Genomic DNA, 24,045 nt, shown 5'->3' on the forward strand with positions numbered 1-24,045 from the left:
CTAGGTACATACAAATGATAATCTTGCAGACCTTCTCGTGAAAGGTCTTTTAACATAGCGGTTTGCATTGCTGCTAGATGATGGGGGTTGGATAGTATATGCATATTTCAGCTTTGTACATGCATAGAATTACATGATTCTTTCCTTTACCTTTAGGCACATTGGCTTTAGGTGGGAGGTTGTTGGGAATAAAGGCTTATCGTGCCTTTTACAGTGTTTGGGTATGCATGCACCCTTACACTTGTACTTTATATATATTATCAAAACCTAAAGTGGTACACTTCGTCTTTGTTGTTGGAAAATGGCAGCTAGCTATGGAGAGAGAGAGGAGAGATTGACAGCAAGAGAGTGAGCTGAAGCAAAAAAAGAAGAGTGTACTTGCTAGAATGAAAGATAGAGTGAAAGTACAACTTATGTTTAGGTCAAGGGTTGACCTAACCAGTCTTTCACCAACTAACTAGAGTTAGATTTATTTTACTCTAGAGCCTAGTGTTTCTACTTTAAGTTTCTAAGACACTAGGTGTACACACCTTACATTGACACTTTAATAAGTGTCCACACCACACAAATTACATTGGGCACTGCCCATAGAATCCGCAAATTCTAACACGCCCCTATAGTGCCAAGGTGATGAAGTACAAGGATGATCAATCACCAAAGGGTAACAAGTTTAAGGACTTTCGAAAAGCCTCAAACTTCTCGCGTGGTAGTGCCTTGGTGAAAATGTCTACAACATTTTTTTGTGTGGGTACATACATCAAGTCGATTTCTCCTGCATAACATCTCTCTCTGATATAATGGTAATGCACCTCTCTCGCAAGAAACACAAGATTTCGTACTACTGCAATAGCACTCTGACTATCAGAAAGAATGGGTGTAGGACCCTCCAATGGTAAATGTAGATTAGCCAACAATCTGGGCAACCATATACATTCCATTGTTGTTGTGAAGGCTGCCTTGTACTCAGCCTCACAAGATGAGGTAGCCATTGTAGGCTGTTTCTTGCTTAGCCATGAAATGCATGAACGGCCTAGAAAGAAATAGTATCCACTAGTAAACTACCTAGTGTTTGCATCACCAACCCAATCTGAATCATTGTAAGCCTCTAAGTGCAAGTCTCCCCCCCTAGGAAATAATAATGCATGTGACTGAGTATCTTGCAAAAATTTGAAGATCCGCTTAATAGCTTGCCAATATATGGTCCGTGGGCTATGCATATACGTGCTCACTTGAGATACTGTATACTGAATGTTAGGGCGTGTGTTGCAAAGATGAATAAGACAGCCAACAGCCTGGCTGTAAATTGCAACATTAGACATCTCTTCACCATCATGCATAGACAGCTTTAAGCCTGGCTCCGTAGGAGTGCACATAGGTTTGCAATCTTGCATACTAAACCTATGTAACAGCTTATCCACATATTGTGACTGTGACATGATGATACCATGCTGATTTTGGGTGATTGAATCCCCAAATAATAGTGTAGGAAGCCCATATCTGACATAGCAAATGCATGTTTTAATTCAGCCTTAAAACCTGCAATTTTTTCTTCTGCAGGTCCAGTGAGCAGCATGTCATCTACATAAAGAATGATAATCAGCAAGCCCCGCCCCCCGCGCCCCCCCCCCCCCCCCCCCCCCCCAATGTATAGAGTGGAAGTAGCTGGACTATTTTTGAACCCTTTGCTAGCCAAATAAGCATCAATTTTGGAGTACCATGCACAAGGAGCTTGTTTGAGACCATAAAGAGCTTTATGCAGCTTGCATACCATGTGCTCTTTCCCTTTAACCACAAACCTTGGAGGTTGTGACACATAGATATCCTCATGCAAATTCCTATTCAAGAATGTTGTCTTAATGTCCAACTGATGTACTTTCCAGCCATAATTTGCAGCCATAGCAATCACACATCTCACTGTACTCATACAGGATGTATGAGCAAAAGTTTCTTCATAATCTATGCCCTTTTCTTGTGCATAGCCTTTTGCTACCAACCTTGCTTTGTACCTGTCAATTGTACCATTAACCTTGCGTTTGAGTTTAAAAACCCATTTTGTGCCAATGGCCTTCTTGCCAGGTGGTAAATCCACAAGATCCCATGTAGAGTTAGTGGCAATAGAGTCTAACTCATCTTGCATGGCCTGCATCCAATGTACATCTTGCTGAGGTTCGTCCAAGGAAATAGGCTCATCATCATCCAATAGTAAGCTCATAAACACATGCTCATCACAATCATCTACTTCCGTAAATCAATCAAACGTGCCCCCCTTGTATCATTTGCTGCATTTCTGGCAGCCGTTCTAGTGCGTTGAGGTATAGGAGCATCCATTTTACTCTCCTGGAGAGTCAGTAATAGTCATATTGGGACTGTTTTGGCTGCATTTACAGCAGCCCTTTCATGCTGTACTACTTCTTCCACTGCATGTGGCAAACCATCATCGATACCCTACTGTTTGGGTGCATATGGTGCAGCAACAGCTTGCTGTATTAAGTCTGTCTTGCCATTTACAGCAGGCACAGGCTCCAAAGTAAGTGGCAAAAGACCCTCAAAGACATCACCAATGTCATGGGTGGCTAGCATTTGAAACTGATCATGTGAAAATGCAGCATTTTCAGCAAAGAGGACATCCCTACTGACAAAAACTTTCTTTGTGCATGGGTCATACAAGCGATAGCCCTTGCTTTTTGGATTGTAGCCAATAAATATGCATTTTATAGCCTTATCATCAAGCTTCCCACGAAGCTCTTTCGGAACATGTACATAGGCTATGCAACCAAACACCCGAAAGTAGTCTACTTTGGGTTTCTTACCATGCCAAGCTTCAAACGGTGTGATCGTCTTAAGTGCCTTAGTGGGTGCACGATTCAACACATTATTTGCACACATGATTTATGAGGTAGCCCCTTGCTTTTTAGCATACAACAAGCCATCTCCGTAAGAGTCCGAATCTTCCTTTCAGCAACACCATTTTGCTGAGGAGTCATTCTAACAATGGCTTGATGTGTAATGCCATGATAAAGCAAATGTATCTCAAAAGCACGAGACATGTACTCCCCCCCTCTATCTGTGCGAAGTGTCTGCACTATTAAGTCAGTTTTAGCTTCAAGCTTTGCAACAAGATGTTTGAAATGCATGAACACGTCGGATTTTACCTTCAGTCCATACACCCATGTATACCGAGAGTAGTTATCAATAAATGTAACAAAGTACTGATGACCTCCAAGTGCATGTGTTCTCATGGGACCATAAACATCAGAGTGAATAAGCTGCATTTTTCGGACAACAAGCACTGCACCATCCTTTTTGAAGGCAAACCTATGTATCTTGCCCAAAATACATCCCTCGCATGAATGAGGAGGTGGAGTCTCCACTGGAGGCAATGCATCTACCATATGACACCTCTGAAGGGTCATCAAACTCCCAAAGCTCATGTGTCCATAGCAAGCATGCCATAGCTCCGCATTTTGCATAGTAGGCGAAAGAGTAGTGATTGCTAAAGCATGATGAGACTGTCTGTCATATGTGTCCAACAAAAATCGACCCTTATGCAGGGTGCCAGACAACCTAAGTGCATAATCCATCTCTCTGTCTCTAACAATGCATTTGTTATCCTCAAAGATGACCTGAAAGCCATGCTTATTAAAAGCAGAGATAGACAATAAGTTCTTTGTAATGCCAAGTACAAACAAGACATCTAGAAGTATGAAATCACATCCATCTGCAATAGTAATAGTGACTGTCGCAATGCCACATACATCATAACTACTGTTATTCGCACATATAACACGCTTCCCAGTAGGGGCTGAATGCAAAGATGTAAACAAACACTTCCTCGACGTGATGTGCTTTGATGCCCCACTGTCAAAATACCATGTTTGCTGCATTTCAGTAGCATTAGATGCTGAATCAACCATTGAAGAATCATAACTGCATGTGAGAAATGCATAATCCTCCTCTACAAAGTTGGCTGAAGTATCATCATCAGTAGATTTGCTGGCTGATGTTTCTTGGACAACCAAACCGGAGTTCTTTTTCTTCTCTTTGGTCAATCTCTTTTTGCATTCATTGATATAGTAACCGGGATTCTTGTAATAATGGCATTTCCCCTTCTTTTTAGTCTTTTCTGTGTCTTGGACAACCTTATTTGATGGCTTTCCAACATCACCCTTTTGCTGATTTTCTACATTTTGCTTGACTTTTCCTTTGCCTTTGAACTTGGAAAGCATAGCCAGATCACTTGAATGCAATGTCACATTCTTCTGAGTCTGTTCCTCTTGCAGGAGGCCTTTCAACTCCACAAATGTAAGGGGCTGCTGTCCCCCCCCCAAAGACGACATCAAAGAGGTGTGGAAACCAAGATATGACTCTGGAAGAGAGTTCAGTGTGATGTTTACCAATTCAGCATCTTGAATGACCTCATCAACATTGAGTAGCTGCTCACATAAATCCTGTATGTGAGTAAGGTGCTCTGTCATGCTATCACCTTCATCCATAGTCACATTGGCAAACTCTCTGCGGAGATAGAATATCCTGGCCTCATTGCGTGCTGCAAACATACACTCAAGTCATCCCTAGGTCTTACAAGACCGAATGTACAGAATAATTGCCCTTTTCATTGACAAGGCAATCAAAGAAAGTGCCTGTGAATCTTTTGAGTCCCATTTGCTCTGATCCTCGGTAGGAGGGGGAGGAGGGGCAGTAACAGTAGCAACACCAGCAACCTGTTCTCGAGCGTTACGTTGAGGTGTTTGAGGTGCAAGACCTCCTGGTCCCTGCAAATCACTTGTAACATAGTTCCACAAGTCCTTCGCCACAAGAAGGTTACGGATCGTAAAACTCCACAGTGGGTAGTTTGAGCCATCAAGTTTGTCCTTCCGAGTGAGGACACCAAGGATGTTGCTTTGATCATTATTCCCCTGATGTGCCATGCTGTCAATGATAGACAAATATTTGCAACCAAATACTTCAATGTTGAAGTATAGAGTATACTCCTCAGCGTACCAAAATCCCCTACGAGATTAAGAAACAAGTACCAAACTGTCACACAAATGCCAAAGTGTGCACAATGCCACCCAAATTAGCACTTGGCCAATAATTTACAGTAGTATACTGCTGTACCACACCCGCCTCGAAATGTGTGTCCACCAAAGTACAAAATACAACAACTTAATGCTATTTCTTATAAAAATTTATTGAATTTTTCCAAAATTCTTTGCCTAATCTGACTTTAACAGCAATTAAATGGTGATGTACTGCTTGCCTTGGAGTGCGTGTCGAGTCCCAAATTTATTTCTAAAATTTCAAGGAAATTGAAGAATTTTGTACCTTATAGTTGGAAGTTCTTTAGAAATGTCACATTGGGATGCGTGTCAGCACAGTGAACAATAGCTGAAATTTGCATCGTGATGTGTGTCGGATCCAAAAAACTGAAAAGCCCCAAATTTTCTTGAGCCAATATGAAAGAAATTGCGCATTGTCTATGAGTTTGGTAACAATTTGTGAAAAGGGCCTCCAATCGGGCAAAAGCTAGAAATTGAGAAATTTCTTGGAATTGGTTGTCAATTCGAACTCTGGGAGCAAAAATTAGCAAAAGCCCCAAATTTTTGGGCAGCATGAGCTGAGATTCGAGAAGAGATGGTTGAAATAGACTGGAAATTCCAGAAATTTCGAGAAAACCCCAAATCTGAAAATTAGGGTTTTTGCACTTTTTAGGGTTTGCAGAAATTGGCGGGCAGGACTGAGAAAATGGTGGGCAGAGCTGAAAACAGCAGCAGCTCTTCCAAAATAGCAGCTCCTCGGGCTGCGTGTAGGCTGAAAACAGCAAATCTGGAGCAGATGACTGAGCTGGACAGATCTGGAGCAAATGGACAGATTTGGAGCTGATGGCTAAACTGGAGAGATCTGGAGCAGATGGACAAATCTGGAGTAGACAAGAGACGGCTCAGCTACAGCTCCTCCTCCACTTCAGCAGCACCTCACAGCAGCTGAAAACTCTTCCTCGAGTTGAGAACCAAGCTGGTAGTAGTAGGACCCTGGGCGGGATGGCACCGGCTAACGGTGGCTGAACGGATCCGTGTGTACGAGCTGCTCTGATACCAAATGTTGGAAAATGGCAGCCAGCTACGGAGAGAGAGAGGAGAGACAATGATAGCAAGAGAGTGAGCTGAAGCAAAAAGAGTGTGTACTTGCTAGAATGAAAGATACAGTGAAAGTACAACTTATGTTTAGGTCAACGGTTGACCTAATCAGCCTTTCACCAACTAACTAGGGTTAGGTTTATTTTAGTCTAGAGCCTAGTGACTTTAAGTTTCTAAGACACTAGGTGTAGACACCTTACATTGACACTTTAATAAGTGTCCACACCACACAAATTACATTGGCCGCTGCCCATAGAATCGGCAAATTCTAACATTTGTACCAAAAACTTTTCAGTGTTGTGCTCTCACTCTCTACTTTGAACTCTGCACTCACTCCCACTCTCACTGTGCTTATCTCAGCAGCTGTACTCTGTCTTGATTCTCGCGCACACTTGTCTTCATTATTCATTGCTCTTTTACACTAAAGATCTGTGCTCATCTAATGGGTAACCAGCGTTTTTGATATTGATACAGTACATTTAATAGTGTCAGCCTATTAGTAGAGGCCTGCAGTCTACCTAATTGCATCACTTGCCGACAGTTTGTTCACATTATGTTGCAGATTGTGCAGAAGGTACAAACTTTAAAGAAATTTCATGACATTTCAGTGGAACTGAAGTCTTGTTTAGAGTGCCTGCCACTGAAGTCTCTTCGATTGTCAAATTGCACACAAGATCAGGTAATACTCTATGCTGGCTGAGTAAATTGCCTTCTGAATTTCACTCACAATCCAGAAAAGTCCAGTTCTCTTTAATTTTTCTGGCTGCTGACACTTCACCTTTTTCTAAGATAGCTCACCTAATGTATTTATTTCACCACAGCTTGATCATTCCCAAAATTTTGTTTCACTCCAGTTTATCCAATTAGCTATGTGTTCACTTGATTTGCACCCTTATCAATTGGTAATGGCAGGCTTGCCTTTTCTTTGGCTTACTTTGGGCAGCAATTGTATGTCAGTTGAATGAAAACACGGTTAATTTGAAGTCATATTTTGCCTACATTCTTTTATTTGCACATCTCTGTAGTTTCTATGTCCAATCACTTGAAGTTGTCTTTTGCCTTTGTTCTTTTACATGCATATCTCTGACAGTTCCAATGTCCAATCACAGGTGCAACAGTGCATTAAAAACCTTCCAGAAACAGAGTATTATGTGGATGTTTTAGAAGAGCAGATTTCAGAAGAGCTTGGTTCTGCTTTGAAACTGCTGCAGAAGGGAGTGAATTTGAATTGTGCAGTGCTTGTAAAACTTGCAGATAAGCTCAATCTGAAGTCCAACCAGGAAATTCTAATGGAAGTAGCATATTTGGAGAAGGAGAAGGGGAATTGTGTTCTAAGCCAAGATAAACAATCCAAGGAAGTAATTGACACTTTGATTATTTTATTTACAGAGATGGCAGATCATCTTGCAGAACAGTCACAGGTGGTCATTGGAGGAATTTCAATTCCTGCTGATTTCAGATGCCCCCTGTCTTTGGAGCTTATGTCAGATCCTGTAATTGTTTCTTCAGGCCAGACTTATGAAAGAGGGTACATTCAAAAGTGGATTGATCAAGGAATTACAACCTGCCCTAAGACCAGACAGGTCCTGAGACATTTAAACTTGATTCCCAACTATACTGTGAAGGCGCTGATCAGACATTGGTGTGAGTCAAATAAAGTACCACTTCCTGGGCCAGCAAAGATTCAGACACTGGCAATGGACATACCACCATCCTCAAAGTGTAATATTGGTAATCATGAAAACTTGCACCACAAGTCACCAAGGATGTATTCTGACCATGCGTACATGGATCGTATTGGTGCTGGCAGTGCTGTTGGTGCTACTATAGGTAACAGACCTAGTGTGAGGTCAGTAAGGACTAGATTGTATCAAGGTACTGGTGCTACCAGGAGAGAAGCTCGGTCACCTGTGGGAAGTCTCGAGGAGGGAAGAGATTATCTACAATCTAATTCCAGAGCCGTGAGTGTTGTAGATGCTAGTGCCACCTGCTCGAGAGAGGCAGAGCTTATGGATGGTTCACAGAATCACTGTCGAAACGCATCAACTTCAAGCATCAGATTTAACCTTGATGACTCACCAATGGCCAATGCTATTGAAGATAACATGCAACAGTCTCTCTCACTTTATGACTCCTCTCCTTATGTCAGTGATGTATCAGGTGAGTTGGGGACATCACCTTCAACTGTTGCTGCAAGTACCGAGGACAGTAGCTGTCACTCTAAGAGGTTTGATTGGAATTCGGAGTCCTTGAAAAGAGGAGCTGCAGATAACAACATACAAAACGCTGGGTCCATTTCTTCATCCAGTAGAAGTATTCAAACAGATGCTGCAAATACCATACAGCTGAGAGTCAAGGCCTTAATGAATGATCTCCATTCCTCAGAAGATCAACAGAGGAATGCTGCAATAGAACTGAGGCTCCTTGCCAAGTTCAACATGGAGAACAGAATAATTATTGCAAATTGTGGAGCCATTCCAGCTTTAGTCGATTTGTTAATGTCAACAGACTTACATATACAGGAGAATGCAGTAACCTCGTTACTTAATCTTTCAATAAATGATAATAACAAATCTGAGATTGCTGCAGCTGGTGCTATAGACCCTCTAGTCCATGTTCTCAATGTAGGTACAACTGAGGCTAAGGAGAACGCTGCTGCAACATTATACAGCTTATCTGTGTTGGGTGAGAATAAGGTGTCTATTGGCCAATCTGGTGCGATTGCATCTCTAGTAGATCTTCTCATCCAGGGCACACCACGAGGGAAAAAAGATGCAGCCACAGCTTTGTTCAGTCTTTCAATATTTCATGAAAACAAAGCAAGAATTGTAAGGGCAAATGCCATCAGACCCTTGGTAAAACTGATGTCTGATCCTGCTGCCGGAATGGTTGATAAAGCTGTAACTGTGTTAGCCAATCTAGCATCCATCGAAGAGGGCAGGCGGTCAATTGGTGAAGAAGGGGGAATTCCAGCGTTAGTAGAAGCTTTGGAGCTGGGCTCTCAGCGAGGCAAAGAAAATGCAGCTGCAGCTCTTCTACATCTTTGTACAAATAGTAATAGGTTCAAGGCAAAGGTCTTACAAGAAGGTGCCATTCCTCCCTTGGTTGCATTGACGAAGTCTGGAACATCTCGGGCGAAGGAGAAGGTACATACACATCTATTTGTACATCGAAAATACTTTTTCAGGCTGTGTTGTTTTGATTGAATGGTTGATTTTTTGGACACCAGGCATCATCTCTTCTTCGCCTTTTCAAAGAGCAAAGGCATACTGGCCTTGGCAGGGGAGGAGCAGAACCACATGCTGATCGTCGTGTCTGACTTGCTTAAAAGTTATTGAAAATGGCATGCTCTTAACGAAGGGTAAGGATTGAATATGGCATGCTCTTAAAGAAGGGAAAGCATGAAAACTGCAACTGTGTCCCATACTTGTCCAGGAAGCTGTAAGTAGTTTGTTCTTTGGCCATTAAAGCCAGGGGCTTGCCAATCATGTCAAGTTGACTGCAGCTGTCAAGGTGAACTAATATTGAACTGTAGCATGGTGGAAAATCAAGCATCTGCATAATGCTCGATCAACCATAAGAAGCTTGCAGGATGTATAACTTGCTCAGAGCGTTGCTGTATACACTGATTAACTGAGCATTTTTGATCCGCAAAAATACTATTCTGAAGCGAGGCAGTTATGCTGCCTGTAACCTTTGGGGTTCTGTAAGAGTATATTCACTACGATTGATACATGTACATCAGGCCAGCTCTTTTTCTCCCTTTGAAGATTGATGAATTCAAAAAATACTTTGGGCCAACCAGCTAAACCATCTAGGAAATAACCCAAGAAGCCTCAAGGCTACTACTGTCAGAAACATGACATTTTATGGAGGAAGCAGAATTGGGGTTTAATGCAGAAATGGAAAGAGATGGGATGTTCTTGGCTGCAAGCTGGTTGTTGATGGAATTTTACCCAAGTCCCAGGAAAAAATGGTGATGTGGTGATGTGTCGCAGACGACCATAGGTGGGAAATAAAGCCTCCAACATGTTTGGCCATGGGAAAGATATTAGGTGGCGGTGAGGAAAAATACATCTGCCAGGGGAGATGCGACACTGCAACATATCACTTGTCAGGTGACTACCTATTAGAACCCTCTGACAAAAGCCTTATTCTTATGCTTGATAGGGAATCTTCCATTTCCACAGTTGAAGAAGTCTGTCTCACCGCTTAGCTTTAACCTCCATGACCGGACTCTGTTTTCTTTTTCAGTCACTCGTCTATTTTCCTCCATTATCTGAGAGCAAGAAAATTATCGCCCCGTCTGTTCCTTCAATCTGGTCAAATATCAATCTATAGCTCCTAGGATACCCTAAAGTTTTGGTGAAGACAATGGGAGTAAACTCAAGACTAGCTAAGAATCACGAGATCTTGTACCGTCCTTCAACTCGATTGTAGAATTGATTATAGATGGCACTTGTCTGGCAAATCAAGCATTTTGGGTGAGACCAAAACTTTACACATGTAGAAAGTTTGCGTGTCTAGACTCATGAGGACTTGGAAAACTTTGAAGCATAGTAAATTCATAGGTTTTTCAATCAAATTGTAGTGAGGTGAGTAGGGAGTCACCCGAGTCACCATGTGCATACTGTGAGGTAATTCTGTAGGATTGCTCCTTGTGATGGTCTTCTTGCAAGCTGATCACGAGAGAGAGGACAATCTAATGTTTAATACATATCATTGGCCCCCCCTCCCCTCTTCTTTTGGGGAGGGGAACAATTGCTAGGGCTTAACTTTACATCAATTAATGGTATAGAGTATCATTGTAGAGTATGCCCTAAATCTTGTACTTTCATTTATTAATTGATTACATTCATTTCCATTTGTGATCATCATTGTTACACACAAACACACTCACACAATTACTCTGCATTTGGACCTACAATGGTATTAGAATTGGCTACCATCATGGCTATTGCTCTTGACCAGCCATGTTGCAACCATCGATATTGAGAGCCATATTTGGGATGGTTGCCACCCTAAGCTATTGCAATCATATCATCTTTTATTGTAGAATTGCTAAGAGAAGAGCCATCAACTTGGAGTTGTTACCATTGTTACTTGGAGCGCCTATCATCAATAGACAAAGGTGATCACCTTGTAGCTTTAGTAGCTATTGTGACTAGCAAAGCTTCTAGCACCACTAAGAATAGTTTCCTTATTTGCTAGCTTGTACATGTTGATGCATTCTTGTAGCTTTAAAATTGCTCCTTTTTCTAGAGCTTCATTGTTTCACTGTTGGGCTTCTTAAATGCTACCACCTTCGCTAGATAGCATTGTCCAATGCCTTGTTGTCTTTGCTCAATTTAGGATGCTATGACTTGCTATGAAGCCCAGTTGTAGCTACCTTAATAGAAAAGCACTGTAGGTGTGTGATGCCTAAGATTATACACGTAATGTGCTTACATAACGAGTCTTGATTGCATGTATCTTTGATACTCCATCAAGGGATAATTAAGGTAATTGTTGTTTCAAAATCTTCTATTGCTCAAGTCTATGTTGCAGGGGAAGCTCTACCTTAACCCCATAAAGATCAACCTCAAACAGGGCCTAAATTAGTACTATGGTTTCCTATCAACATTATCTAGCCTTAGTTTTGAGGTGGTTGCTTTGGTATCATCCCTCAAACTGAAGTGAATCATGTTGTAGTTGGTTCAAAGAGGAGAAATGAGGGGGAGTGATGCACGTTAACCCCTCTACTTGTAAGGTGTAGTCTCGAGTTTGGTATGCTAAAATCGTACTTGTTGGGGTCTAATACAATGCACTAGGTGCACTAGGACGGTGGTTCTGCCTAACTTGTCTTAATCTAGCGTTTTGATTTTCTTGTGGAAGCTCTTGGCTAAATAAGATCACCTTACCCTCGTAGGAAAGATTCGTCAAGGATCTAGCCACTCGCTTCCCTCGATGAGTATTTTTAGTTTTTAAATTATCTTAGTACAATTTAGTTTGACATATAAAGCCATATTTGTTAAGTAGCCTATTAAACCATATCCCTTCGCATAAGCTAGGCATGGATGCAAATACAAGTGAAAATAGTTCTTTTGGAAAACAAGATATTTTTTTAAATCTACTGTCTTTATTCTTATTTCAATAGCTATTTTAGTCCACAAAGTTTGCCCTCAACTAGTATTAAGACCTAGGTAGCCCTAGAACGCCCAAGGAATTACGGCGAGAGCCCAAGTGGCTCCTTTGTGCCTCCTAGCTAAACAAGTCATTCTTATGTAGAGAGCTCTTGTATCCAATGCTAGTCCCTAGCATCTAGAGCAATACTCTAGTTTTTCTTATTAAAAGCCAGTGCAACTAACCTTGGGGGAGGTTTAGAACATATATCCAAGAGTTGACTTATTTTGGATAAATTATTTCTTAGAATCCACAAACAATGTAAGCATTTGTTTCAATACGACAAGTAGCATGACAAATACACTTGTGTATAAGTATTTGTCTAAGTTTTGAGCTTATAAGCATAGGTTTTGCTTGATTTAAGTCATGATTTTGAATCTTGGGTCTCAGGCACTATTGTTGAGATGCCTTTCATTGGCTTATCTTATCCTCAACTTATCTAATAAGATTATGCTTCTATTTTAAGCATTGAAGGATTTCCTAGATCAAGAATTTAAGTATAACTAAATTATCTTTTTGTTTCAATTCCATTGGGGTACCTTACTAGATAATTCTCCAGTAAAAGAGTTGATGTTTTCCTAACCCTTGCTAGTTTAAGAGATTAATCTTTCTTTACTAACATTTGATTTTTATAAGATAACTAGGAGAGTTCCTAACCAATGTTCCTAGTTAACTTAAAATATTTTTTTCCAAAAAGCGTAAGCTAATTTCGATATTCAACAAGTCAATTATTTTGTCATCACAATTATAAATATTTGATACTTTAGAAAGTTCAAAACACAGACTAGATACCATCATGGGAGGAATTATTTCTATTGGAAATTTCTCCTAAGTACATATATTTTTCGTCCATCTACTTGATTCTCAAGATATCCATAAGGAATATCGGGGTACCCACAAGGAACTTGGGCCTTAAGTAGTTTCTATCTATGTTACTACCATTATACATCCAAGAATTCTATTATTATTGCGTCAAAATATTTTCCAAAATTACAAGGGAAACACTTGGGGCTTGAGTTTGCATGATGGGAACATTGATTGTATATGCTCTCTATTTTGGCTCCAATGTTTCTTCATTTGGGACCATCTTGCTATCACATTCCTTATTTTGTTTCTCCTTTGGTCTTTGTTAGGCTTTTGCTTTATGGAGCCAAGGCTCGTCAAGCGAGAATGTCAAGTTCTAAGAAATTATAGGGTTTGGTCGAGTAAGAAGTTTTGGCTCATGGATGAGGAGTAAGGTTGCTAGTAAGATAAGAGGAAATATGATGGATTTGGAGGGTTTTGTTGTAATTTTTGGGTAAATTTCAAATAAAGACCAAGAGATGCAACAAGGGTAAAGGTAATAATGATAGGGAATGGAGAGGGGTTAGTATAAGTTGTGATTGATTTTTGGAGTGAGTGAATGGAGCAAGGAGAGTGACAAAGAAATTTGCAAAAGGAGGATGAGATGAAGCAACTTGAGGCTTGAATCTTAAATCATGACCCTTTTCTTTTACAATCTCTCACTCTCTCTTTCCTACAATTCCTCTCTATCTCCCCTCTTTCTCTATCTCTCACTCTCCTTTTCTAAGTTCTCTCTCTCTCTTCCTAATTACACACACACACACACACACACACACACACACACACACACAAAATTTGTGTGTGTGTGTGTGTGTTAGAGCACATTTTAAAAATAATGTGTGTTTGAGTGTAGCCTTAAGCATGATAGGCCTATATAGCCTTTGCCTCCCCCTCTCTCATTGTGTCTTATGGTGGAGTGTTTCATTTTGTCGATTCAAAATATTTCTTTTAGCCTTTTCGTGATCATGAGCTACTACTTCTTTCTTTTTGATATTGTTGAGGACACTGGTGAGGATGATGTCAAGGTTGGTGACATTAGACTATGAGGATAACATTGATGCGATGATGAGATTGACGACGGTGATGACGTTGACATTGATGATGGTGGGGTTGTGGATATCAATGAGATGGAGGCAACATTAACCATGTGGAACTGAGAGCCGCTCATGAAAGCCTTATTTATTTATAGCCAATTAAGATTATTATATCCTCTCCCCATTAGAGAAATTTAGATGATATTGTTTACATAGAGCTTCTTAATTGATCCAAGTGGCATCCTCTTCAAGATGGTCGTCCCACTAGATGAGGTATCCCCTTGAAGTTTTATACTTTAAATCAATTATTTTCTCAAGCTGGAGTTCAAGGACTCCTTAGCTCAATATTACAATGTAATCATCTAATACACGATAGGGATTAGATATATAAGCCTTAAACAAACAAACATAAAAAGCATTGTGGATCTTTAAGTGTTCAAAAAGTTGCAAATCATATGCATTGGTCCCTAGGCACTTGAGGATTTTGTAAGGTCCACAATACCTCAGATTTAGTTTCTTGAATCCATCCAATGACAACAAGCTCTTCTTTGGGCAAATACAAAGTGATATCATGTCTTCCTCTTTAAGGATCAGCTCATATTCTAAGATCACTATAGGCTTTTTGAAAATCCTTAGTCGCTTGAAAATCCTATCTTATATATTTAACTTGCTCATCCATCTCCTCTAGCATCTTCTTGGAAGCTTCTACCTTTAGTGTTGGATTAGATAAGTGAGATAGTATTGTCTATGTAAGGCATGTAATGGAGTCATCTCTTGATGCTTTGGTGGTTAGAGTCATTGTAAGTAAATTCCACTAAGAATCGATATTACATCCAACACTTAGGTTCTCTGTAACAATATGCTCTTAGGATGTCTTTTATGACTTGATTGCATTGCTCTATTTGGCCATAAGTTTTTTGGTGATATGCTACACTAACGCATAGTTGTGCATTAATAGCTTCAAATAAGCTCTTCTAGAATATTGAGAAGTAAAGAGAATCTCAATTCACTAACAATTCTTTTTGGCAACCTTGAAGCTTAAAGAATTCTTTGATACATTCTTGCAATATTTAGGTCTTGTAGTTTGCTTGACAGAAATGAGATGACAAAACTTTGTTAGCATATCCGTAATCACCATGATATAGTTATATCCTCCTTGGATTAAAGGCAACCCTACCATGAAATCCATGCGAATGAATTCTCACTTCATTTGTGGAATATCAAGAGATTGAAGTTTACCTAGCATTTTAACATGCTTCGCTTTCATTCTTTGATAGGTTAGGCATTTAATGATATACTTAAGTATATCACCTCTAAGCTTTTTCCAATGATAGCTTTTCCTAATTGCATTGGTATATCCATGATGTCCTAAAAATGGTGAGTCATGCACTTCCCAGAGTATCTTCTTCCTTAGTTTGTAGGTAAAAAAAATGCATAATCTTTTCTTAAAGTACACAAGCTCTTGCATAATTACACAATTGAATGTTCGTCAATGTTTGAATAATCAAGAACTAGTGGTTCTTCTTGTCCAAGGCATCATGGTCCATTTCTCTTTCCATTTTTGGTCTCCTTTTCTTCTTCTTCTTCTTCTTCTTCTCCTATGAGAGTTATACTAAAGCAATCATTCCTCTTCCTCATTCTGTAGCATCTCTATTTTGCCCAAGAAATTGTATTTGTCGAGGAGGTTGGTTTAGCTTGGGATATTGTCTTTTATAATGGCCTAGTTCATTGTAGTAGAGACACCTTTGAGCACCATTATTTTAGTTTGATTGAAAAGGTATTGGTTGTATTAACCTTGGTCTTGTTGCTTGCATCAAATTGTTGTTGCCCTTGCACTCTTTTTATGAGGCACATGATTCTTTATTGGGTGAGTGATCCTTGACCACAATATCTTTCATTCCTTGATTTTCTTGGGCCATTTCCTCTATTCATTTTTGGTCTCCATTGTGGGCTCTTCTTCTACTTCTTATTCTCTTATGAGAATCATTCTGAAGCATTCCTTCCTCTTCCTCTTTTTGTTGCATCTCTATTTTGGCCACAAAATTGCCCTTGTTGGGGAGGTTGGTTTAGCTTGGGATACTGTCTATTATAATGGCATGGTTCATTGTAGTAGAGATACCTTTGAGCACCATTATTTTAGTTTGATGAAACAAAGGTATTGGTTGTATTAACCTTGGCGTTGTTGCTTGCATCAAATTGATGTTGCCCTTGTGCTCTTTTTATGAAGGCAAGGGATTCTTTATTGGGTGATCCTTGACCTCAATATCTTTTGCTCCTTGATTTTTCTTGGAGAATAAGTGGTTTAGCTCTTATCAAAGCATAGACTTGAAAATCTATGGAAATTATACTTGCTTTGCCATCATCCCTAAAACTAAAGCAAACCATTGTTGCACTTGGTTCAAAGAGAGTGAGAACAAGGGGGAGGAATGCACATCGACTCCTCTACCCATAAGGTAACTAAGACCACCTTGCCATAGGAAAAATCTATCGAGGATCTAACCACTTGCTTTCCTTGCGGAGTATTTTTAGTTTTCTAATTATTCTAATGCATTTTAGATTGACATATAAAGTGATTTTCATTAATTAGTCCATTAAATAATATTCATTCTCATAAATTAAGCGTACACATGAATATAAAAGAAATTAAATCTTTTGAAAAATAAAATATTTATTTACATTTATTATCTTTATTTTCATCCCAATAGTTGTTCCAATCCATATTAGGACTCCACCCAAAGGCAAAAAATATACCCACCAAGTCCTCCCTCAACTAGTATCGAGACATTCTAGGAGATCCACTTGGGTTTGCAGGAGATAACATAGTCCTAGATGCTAAATTATTGCATGTTCAATGCTACTCCTAGCATTTGGAGCATTAATGGGAGTTTGAGGTCACTTTTCAGTCTTTTAGCACGTAAAGAGAGTGTGTGTACTTTACCAAGAGAAGAAGGCTTTCATTATGGAACTTTTTAAAAAAAATCATTTTGTTATTAAAAATAATAATTTTGGCATTTTTTTCATTGTTAGTTTTATTGAAATGGCTAGAGTAATTGTCACTTTCCAACACTTAAGTGGATTAATTGTTAGTCTTGCTAAGATGGGTTGGAGTGATTGCCATCACATTTTAGCCCTTTCTCTTATCAAGAAAAAAAAAGGTAGTGGAATTCTCTTGTTTGAAATATTTTCCTGTTCGTCTCCTTCTCTCTTCCTCTACTCCACACCCCTTGGAGTTCCTCTTTGTTTTCTCTCCACTCGCCGCATGTTTTTGCTCTTCATCTTCCTACTTCATGGATGCGTCTTCTCGGTGTAAAAGACCTAGTGCTTCCATCGAGTCCATAGTCATTTACAATATGTGTGATGAGTAAGACAAGCAGGTTCCCTTGACCCAAAAAAAAAAAAGAGAAGAAAAGTTGGATAATCATGTAGTAAAGAAAGTGAAAGAGGTCCTCATTAGCCAACTAATCTTATATGTTGCAAGGGCAGGGCAACTAATTTTAGGCTTGGTGGCTCCAAGAAGACAATCAAAGACGTGTATGTGTAGCATGTTTTCATGTACAAGGAGCTTCACAACTTGAGCCCAATGCCTCTGATCTTCCTCTCCATAGACCCAACTGTTAGTGCATTTCAGTTGCATATACTTTCTTGTATGAATAAAGGTCTTTGTTTCTTATTCATCTTGTATTGATAAGACCATTTGATGTTAACAAACTTGTATCCATCAAGTGTCAATAGGTGGCAACTAGTGGAATCTATGGTAGATGTTAGATGTCATTCACACCTTCATTGGTGAAGAGCTTTACAAGGGGATGACTAAAGCAACACTAGCTAAAAGGGGCATATTATTTTATGATCATTTTTACATACCACCTTCCTCTAGTGAGAAATGGGAAAGTTTGTCTAGCCTTCCCCTTCTAGATTTTAAGAGTAGAGAGTGGCCATTGCCATATTCAATAATAAGGGAGGGCTATAGGTGTAAAATTTTTCATGAGGTGTAGAATGAAATGAAGCCTCTCATTTTAATTAAGAAAAGAAAAATATCTACTTTTATGTCTACAACCATTTTTGTGATTTCTCTTCCAGCATTGAAGTTCGAACCTGAAGAACCATGTTTCTAGTGAAATGCCTATATCAAGTTTCATAAGAAACCTTTGATACATCCAATTTCAATAAAGAAGAGAAAAAGACAATATAAGGTAGCCAAGTTGTGGATGCAAGATGGGATATGAAGATATAAGATGGAATCGCTTAAAAGGGTGCAACTAGATTTTGTCATTTACAAGTATATGTTTGCCACTCAAAACTTCATCATGAAATTTTTGTACAAAGATGTTGATGTTTGGTCGCACACTGAACTTTTGTAGACAAAGTGATGGATGAGTCATTGCAAAATTACATAGTGTAAAGGCCTTGAAGGCCAAGGTCAATAGTTTCCCTGAGGGAAGGGGCCAAAACCTCAAGGATGGGAGTGGTTGCATGGGCGGCGAGGTTGACCTTGGGATTGGCAATGAGGTTGTGGCTTGGATTGGGAGGATTTACATGTTGTCTCCTCCATATCACGCCACAAAAATTCCAATTTTAGTGGCCTTGTCTCCACCCCTTATGATGCATTATCCACTACTTGTGACCCACTCTCCAAAGCTATCATAAATTGAATCCATTCATTCATATATGTCATATTAGCGTCATACAGTTGCGTGACCTCTTTCTATCCTTGCACATCCCTTACTTGGGCTGTTCTCTCTCTCTCTCTCTCTCTCTCTCTCTCTCTCTCATTCATCTCTTTGCACCACCTTCTTCCTATAGCAGTTGACAATTGAAGATACAAAATGCTAAAGGATGGAGATTTTGAATTTAACTTCAAAATTGAAGTACCTTTGTATATCAATAACTTTCATTAAAAATAAAGTTACAAAATGTGAGCTTTGATTGGCAAAAAAATCTTGCATTATAAAAACCACTCACATTTGAAAGCTTATATATAATTTTTAGGAGAAGAAATAAATTAAGGCACATTCTCCATCAACAACTAATGCTTGATTGGGTTGTTGTGGGATTTGCTCAATCAGTGTAGTCATGGTACGAAAAAGGTCATCTTGATGAACTACAATGCTCACTATGCAACTTACAAGTTTGCATGCAACTTTAGAGACACATGCCAATTTAATTCTCTTATGCTGACACCTTCAAAGAGCATAAACTAACCTTAAAAGAGAGCCATAGATACTTAATATCAATCTCTTCTATAGTATCTGCCAGCATTTGTAAAATAATGTGTGTTTGTAAGAATATTGTACATTATCTAACTCAAGCGATCCTTATTCAATCATTAAACTAGATAATAATCCCAAAAAGCACTAGTACTAAAACTAGGGTAGAAGAAGCTAGTGTACACAAAAAAGTAATGCTCTTAATCAAGCACTTACTACCAATAGTAGGAAATGAAAATAATTCACAGATCATCAATCATCATGTAAGGAAGTATTCTCAAAATTTGAGGATATGAGGTGTCATCGTCTCATAGAGGCCTTGATAATCATGAGTCTAGAGAATTTATGGTACTTTGTAGCTTTGATGGCGGCAAAGATATACTAAACTATCAAAAACTAGGAGGATTAAAAATAGTATTAAAGTAACATACCTAATGAGATCAAGGATTAAGATGCCCAAACAACAAACAATAAAAACTTACTAATGGAGGGTAGGAATAATGGAGTTGGTCAACTCCTCTTGATTAGGGTGAGAAAATGCCAACATTTTTGAATTGTAGTAAGTGCTAAGTGCTTTTGTAGTAATCGATTACTACACAAGCACTTAGTACTCGATTACTACAAAAGCACCTAGAGAGTCACTACCATGTGATAGAGGTTGTCATGTTACACTTTGTGAATTGTGAACGGCTTGGTGGTGACCCTCGAAGACAAGAATACTAAATGAGGGTCACCACCAAGTGATAGGTGCTACCCCATGGAAATACATTAAATGAGGGCCACCACTACTAACAAGGGGTAGAGGGTGCCACATGGCAATGGATTGCCACGAAACACCTAATGGTGATCCTCAAAGACCCTTCACAAAAGTGAACCCCTAGTGGGAGGACCATTGCTAAGGAAAAACTCTTAAGGTGCATGTAGTGGTTGAGATTTTCATGAAACAAAACATAGGTCACAACGAGATTGGTGTTGTGGTCATAGATGTACTTCTTTTGGGGCAGACTCCTAGTGATGGAAAGGTTAGAGATATGATCCTTCTAGGTGTGGGCTCAATGGAGAGCATGAGAACTCAATAGCCGATTGGCTAGGGGAGAGGTAGAATAGAGGGCCAAGTGAAGGCTAGAGTAAGAAAATGGAAAAACACATACAAAGTATAGTTTAATGGAAGAGCTTTTGCATTAATTGGTTTAGAGTGTGGATATTGAGTATGAAGTGCTTTTGCATTAATTGGTTTAGGATGTGGGGATCGAGTACTAAGTGCTTTTGTAGTAATCGATTTTGGGTTTGGGGATCAAGTACTTAATACTTTTTAATTAATTGGTCTAGGTCATAAAGATTGAGTATTGAGTGCTTTTACATTAATAGGAAAAAATTATTTGCATGTTTTGATGAGCCCTTCTTGGGACTAAATTCAAGGTGCCACCACTAAGGATTTATGAAACACATGCTTGGTTCTCTTGGTTTCACAATAAAAAGTATTTCTATCGATAAAAGTGGTAATATGTATTAAAACATATGAAATATATTGTTGCAAGTACATTTGAGAGGGGTTCCCATGCTACATGCTAATAGTTTGTTGAATTTGGTATCAAATTCCCATTGTGGGGGCATATGTGCTTGGCTAGTGTAGAAGGCTATTCCATATCATAACATGATTTAGACGTTTTACAAAAAGGGGCAACGAAAATTCAATCTAGGAGTTGGATTAGCTTTAGAGAAACAAGGATAGGAATTCGGTTTATATTTTGAGGGGCTACATCCATTTCGGGGAAATATAGAATGTATATGTTGAGGGGACACACATCCATTTTGGGAGAATCCAAGATGCATATGCTAAGGGGGGCACACATAAGCTAGACATGTACTAGCATCTTGGGCACCAGCTTGTTGGATTGGGGGTTGGGCCTAAAGCTGAAGCAAGAGGATTAGGCATATGATTCCATTTGAAGTTATAAAGTACAAAATATTTGGTGAGTTTAACTTCACAAAACTTGCATAATATTTGGAGTCTCTTCATTTTGATGTTGGTGGATAAGTAAGGGGCTGTAATTTTGCACCATTGATGAAGACACATGGCTTCCATGCAAGAAAGGGACATGGTATCCATTGTAGGTGACAAGGCCTGAGATATGGGCAGGGAAAAGAGGTTGCTACAACCCAAATGTAAGGGTGTTTGGGAACCCCTATAGAGCCACTAAGGTATCAATATAGGGGAGATCTAAGTAGGCTTTCATGCAACACACCTTTGTCTAGAATCTTAGAGCAAGCCAACAATCCTTGATGAAATGAAAGAAAGATCAACTGGTAAATGATGAGCATGAGAGATTGTTGGGGGGCATAGGGCAAATAGACTAGATCTCACACTATCTAGAAATCTAAGACTAATATATGTAATGATGGTAAAAAATGACATGTGTCATCTCCAAAAAGGCATATCATTGACAAATTTTTAAAAGCTTGTCTTTATAGGAAAAATAGCCAAAATAGAAAAAAGAGCTGTCAAATTTAGGCCTTGGTCATGAGATTGAGTAGGCCTCAAATTTGAAGGTTTCCCCAACTTTTCATTTAGAAGGTCTTAAAAGAACTCCCATTTTCTTCTCAAAATGCCATATTGGAAAATTTGGGAATCTCCCAAGTTCCACTTTCAAATAAGGAGTAAAGATTTAACCAAGTGGCTAAATCTTAACCCCATATTTGAGAGTGGGACTTGGGGGATATACTATTTAGGAAAAAATTCACCTTCAAGTAAGGGGATAAGATTTGATCATATCTCTAAATATTAATCACATTAGAAATTTCCAAATTTTATGAAAATTCCCAAATTCCTGAATATGTGGTTTCAAAGAGACTTGAAAGGCACATAACTATTTTTCTAAATTTTGAATATTTAATTTGAAGGGTAATATATTGTTTTGTCTTCTTTAGAAAGCTAAAACCCCCTTTGAGCTGCATTACAACCTTCAAATATTAGGCTTACATGAGAGGGGAATGATGGGAGGCTTAAAGACCCTTCGAGGATACAATTGAGAGTGGCAACAGTAGCCAATATGGTGATGTGATGGGAGGATGAGAGCATGTGGATTGGCCACATGGTGGGGAACAAAAAGTATTACATGTGCCAATAATCCCTTAAAAAATAGCTATATGTTTTTAACACTTTTAACATATCTTTCAAGTCCCCCCCCCCAAAAAAGAAGAGAATCCTTTAAAAACCCATTTAGCTAATTCTAAAAAGTGCAAATGGAACCTTGTGACTAGCAATGTAACCTTCCCTTCCACCAAAAAAGGAGAGAATCCTAAAAAAGTACCCCTTCCATTAATTCTAAGGAGTGCAAAATAGGACCTTAGAGCTAGTAGTGTAAGTAAAAGGGAATCACCCATTAACTCCACGGAGGGATCACTGACCATACATGTGTACCTTACACCGCTAGGAATAATTGATTTACTACACCTATCTCTCTTGATCTCCTTCAATCATGTTGGCTCTCTTGTTCTCTAGTGCATCTATTCTCGTTTGGCTCTTGCATCACCTTAATCTCTTGCCGTTGCTCCCTTGATGTGGCAAATCAATGAGTCCATCTAGCAATGGACATTGGCTCTTCGTGCGAGGTGCCATTCAACAATGTAATAGATGTGGGCTATTTCTGACTTCATGCTATTTCTAACCAAACTGAATAGAAACTTCATACATCTAGATGCTCTTTAAAGGAACATGTGTAGTTTCCCTTGTCAAGAATCACATGGTTGGGGGACTTTCTTAAGTTGTAATGCCAAACACACACCATACACACAAGAGGAAGCTCACTCAAGAATATAAGAAGAGAGATGGAGGCCAAAACATTTTCTTGCTGGTTTTTTCTTATTCTTTCTTACACAATACAATGTACACAAAGTATAGCTAAGATACAACATAAAGTAATGTGGCCTAGTAAGTCAAACAATGCATAACTGACTATACAAATTGACTAGCACTATAACTATGTAGCGATAGCTAGGTACAATAAACTAAATATAATAAATGATAAGTCAGTGGCCATGTGAGGATCATAATGACCACGAATGTGCTAAGTGTAAATGTGCAAATCCATCTAACCAAGCGGTTCATCATCGATGTCCGCACATGTTGAACTTGCCATCTCAATACTCCCTCTCAAGCTCAATTGTATCTCTGCAATTCCAAGTAAGCTTCAAAATTTTTGAAGCTTCTCTACACCCAATGCCTTTGTAAAAATTTCAACTATGTGATCTTGTGTGCTAACATATACCAAGTCGATTTCTCCTATAAGTATCTTCTCTCTCACAAAGTGGTAATGCACCACCTCAATGTGTTTTGTCCTAATCTAGAACACTGGGTTCCTAGCTAACTGTATGCTGCTCATGTTATCATAGTGAATGATAATTGGACCATTTCTATGCACATCCAAATCACTAAATAACTTTTGCAGTCATACCACCTTGCATACTGCCATAGCAACACCTCTGTGCACTCAACCTTTGTACTCAATAAATCAATTGTAGGTTGCTTTTGCTGCTCCACATAACTACTGTACCATGAGGAAAAACATGAATATGCTAGTAGATCTTTTGTGAGACATGCTACCAACACAATCTGCATTTGTGTATCCAAACACTTGTATATCCTTACTTGCCTCATAAAAA

At 39.1% G+C, this 24,045-nt stretch overlaps 1 protein-coding gene across 5 annotated transcripts in view; it reads left to right on the plus strand.

Annotated features, from left to right (window-relative positions):
- Positions 1 to 10,922, plus strand: part of LOC148033358 (U-box domain-containing protein 4-like) — a 54,437-nt gene extending 43,515 nt beyond the window's left edge. For 3 of the 5 annotated variants that reach the window (XM_087681269.1, XM_087681268.1, XM_087681271.1), the window contains 3 exons: positions 6,700 to 6,816; positions 7,247 to 9,283; positions 9,367 to 10,921. In XM_087681269.1, the coding sequence (XP_087537395.1) occupies positions 6,700 to 6,816; positions 7,247 to 9,283; positions 9,367 to 9,456 (2,244 nt within the window). In that variant the 3' untranslated portion in view covers positions 9,457 to 10,921. Of the gene's footprint in view, positions 1 to 6,699; positions 6,817 to 7,246; positions 9,284 to 9,366 lie in introns of all 5 variants that reach the window. The other 2 variants (XR_015691302.1, XM_087681270.1) reach the window with 2 other exon arrangements.
- Positions 10,923 to 24,045: the final 13,123 nt, after the last annotated feature.

Source organism: Lygodium microphyllum, chromosome 7, assembly GCF_053477565.2.
Source record: "Lygodium microphyllum isolate KBCC chromosome 7, Lygodium_microphyllum_v1.1.10, whole genome shotgun sequence".
NCBI lineage: Eukaryota > Viridiplantae > Streptophyta > Polypodiopsida > Schizaeales > Lygodiaceae > Lygodium > Lygodium microphyllum.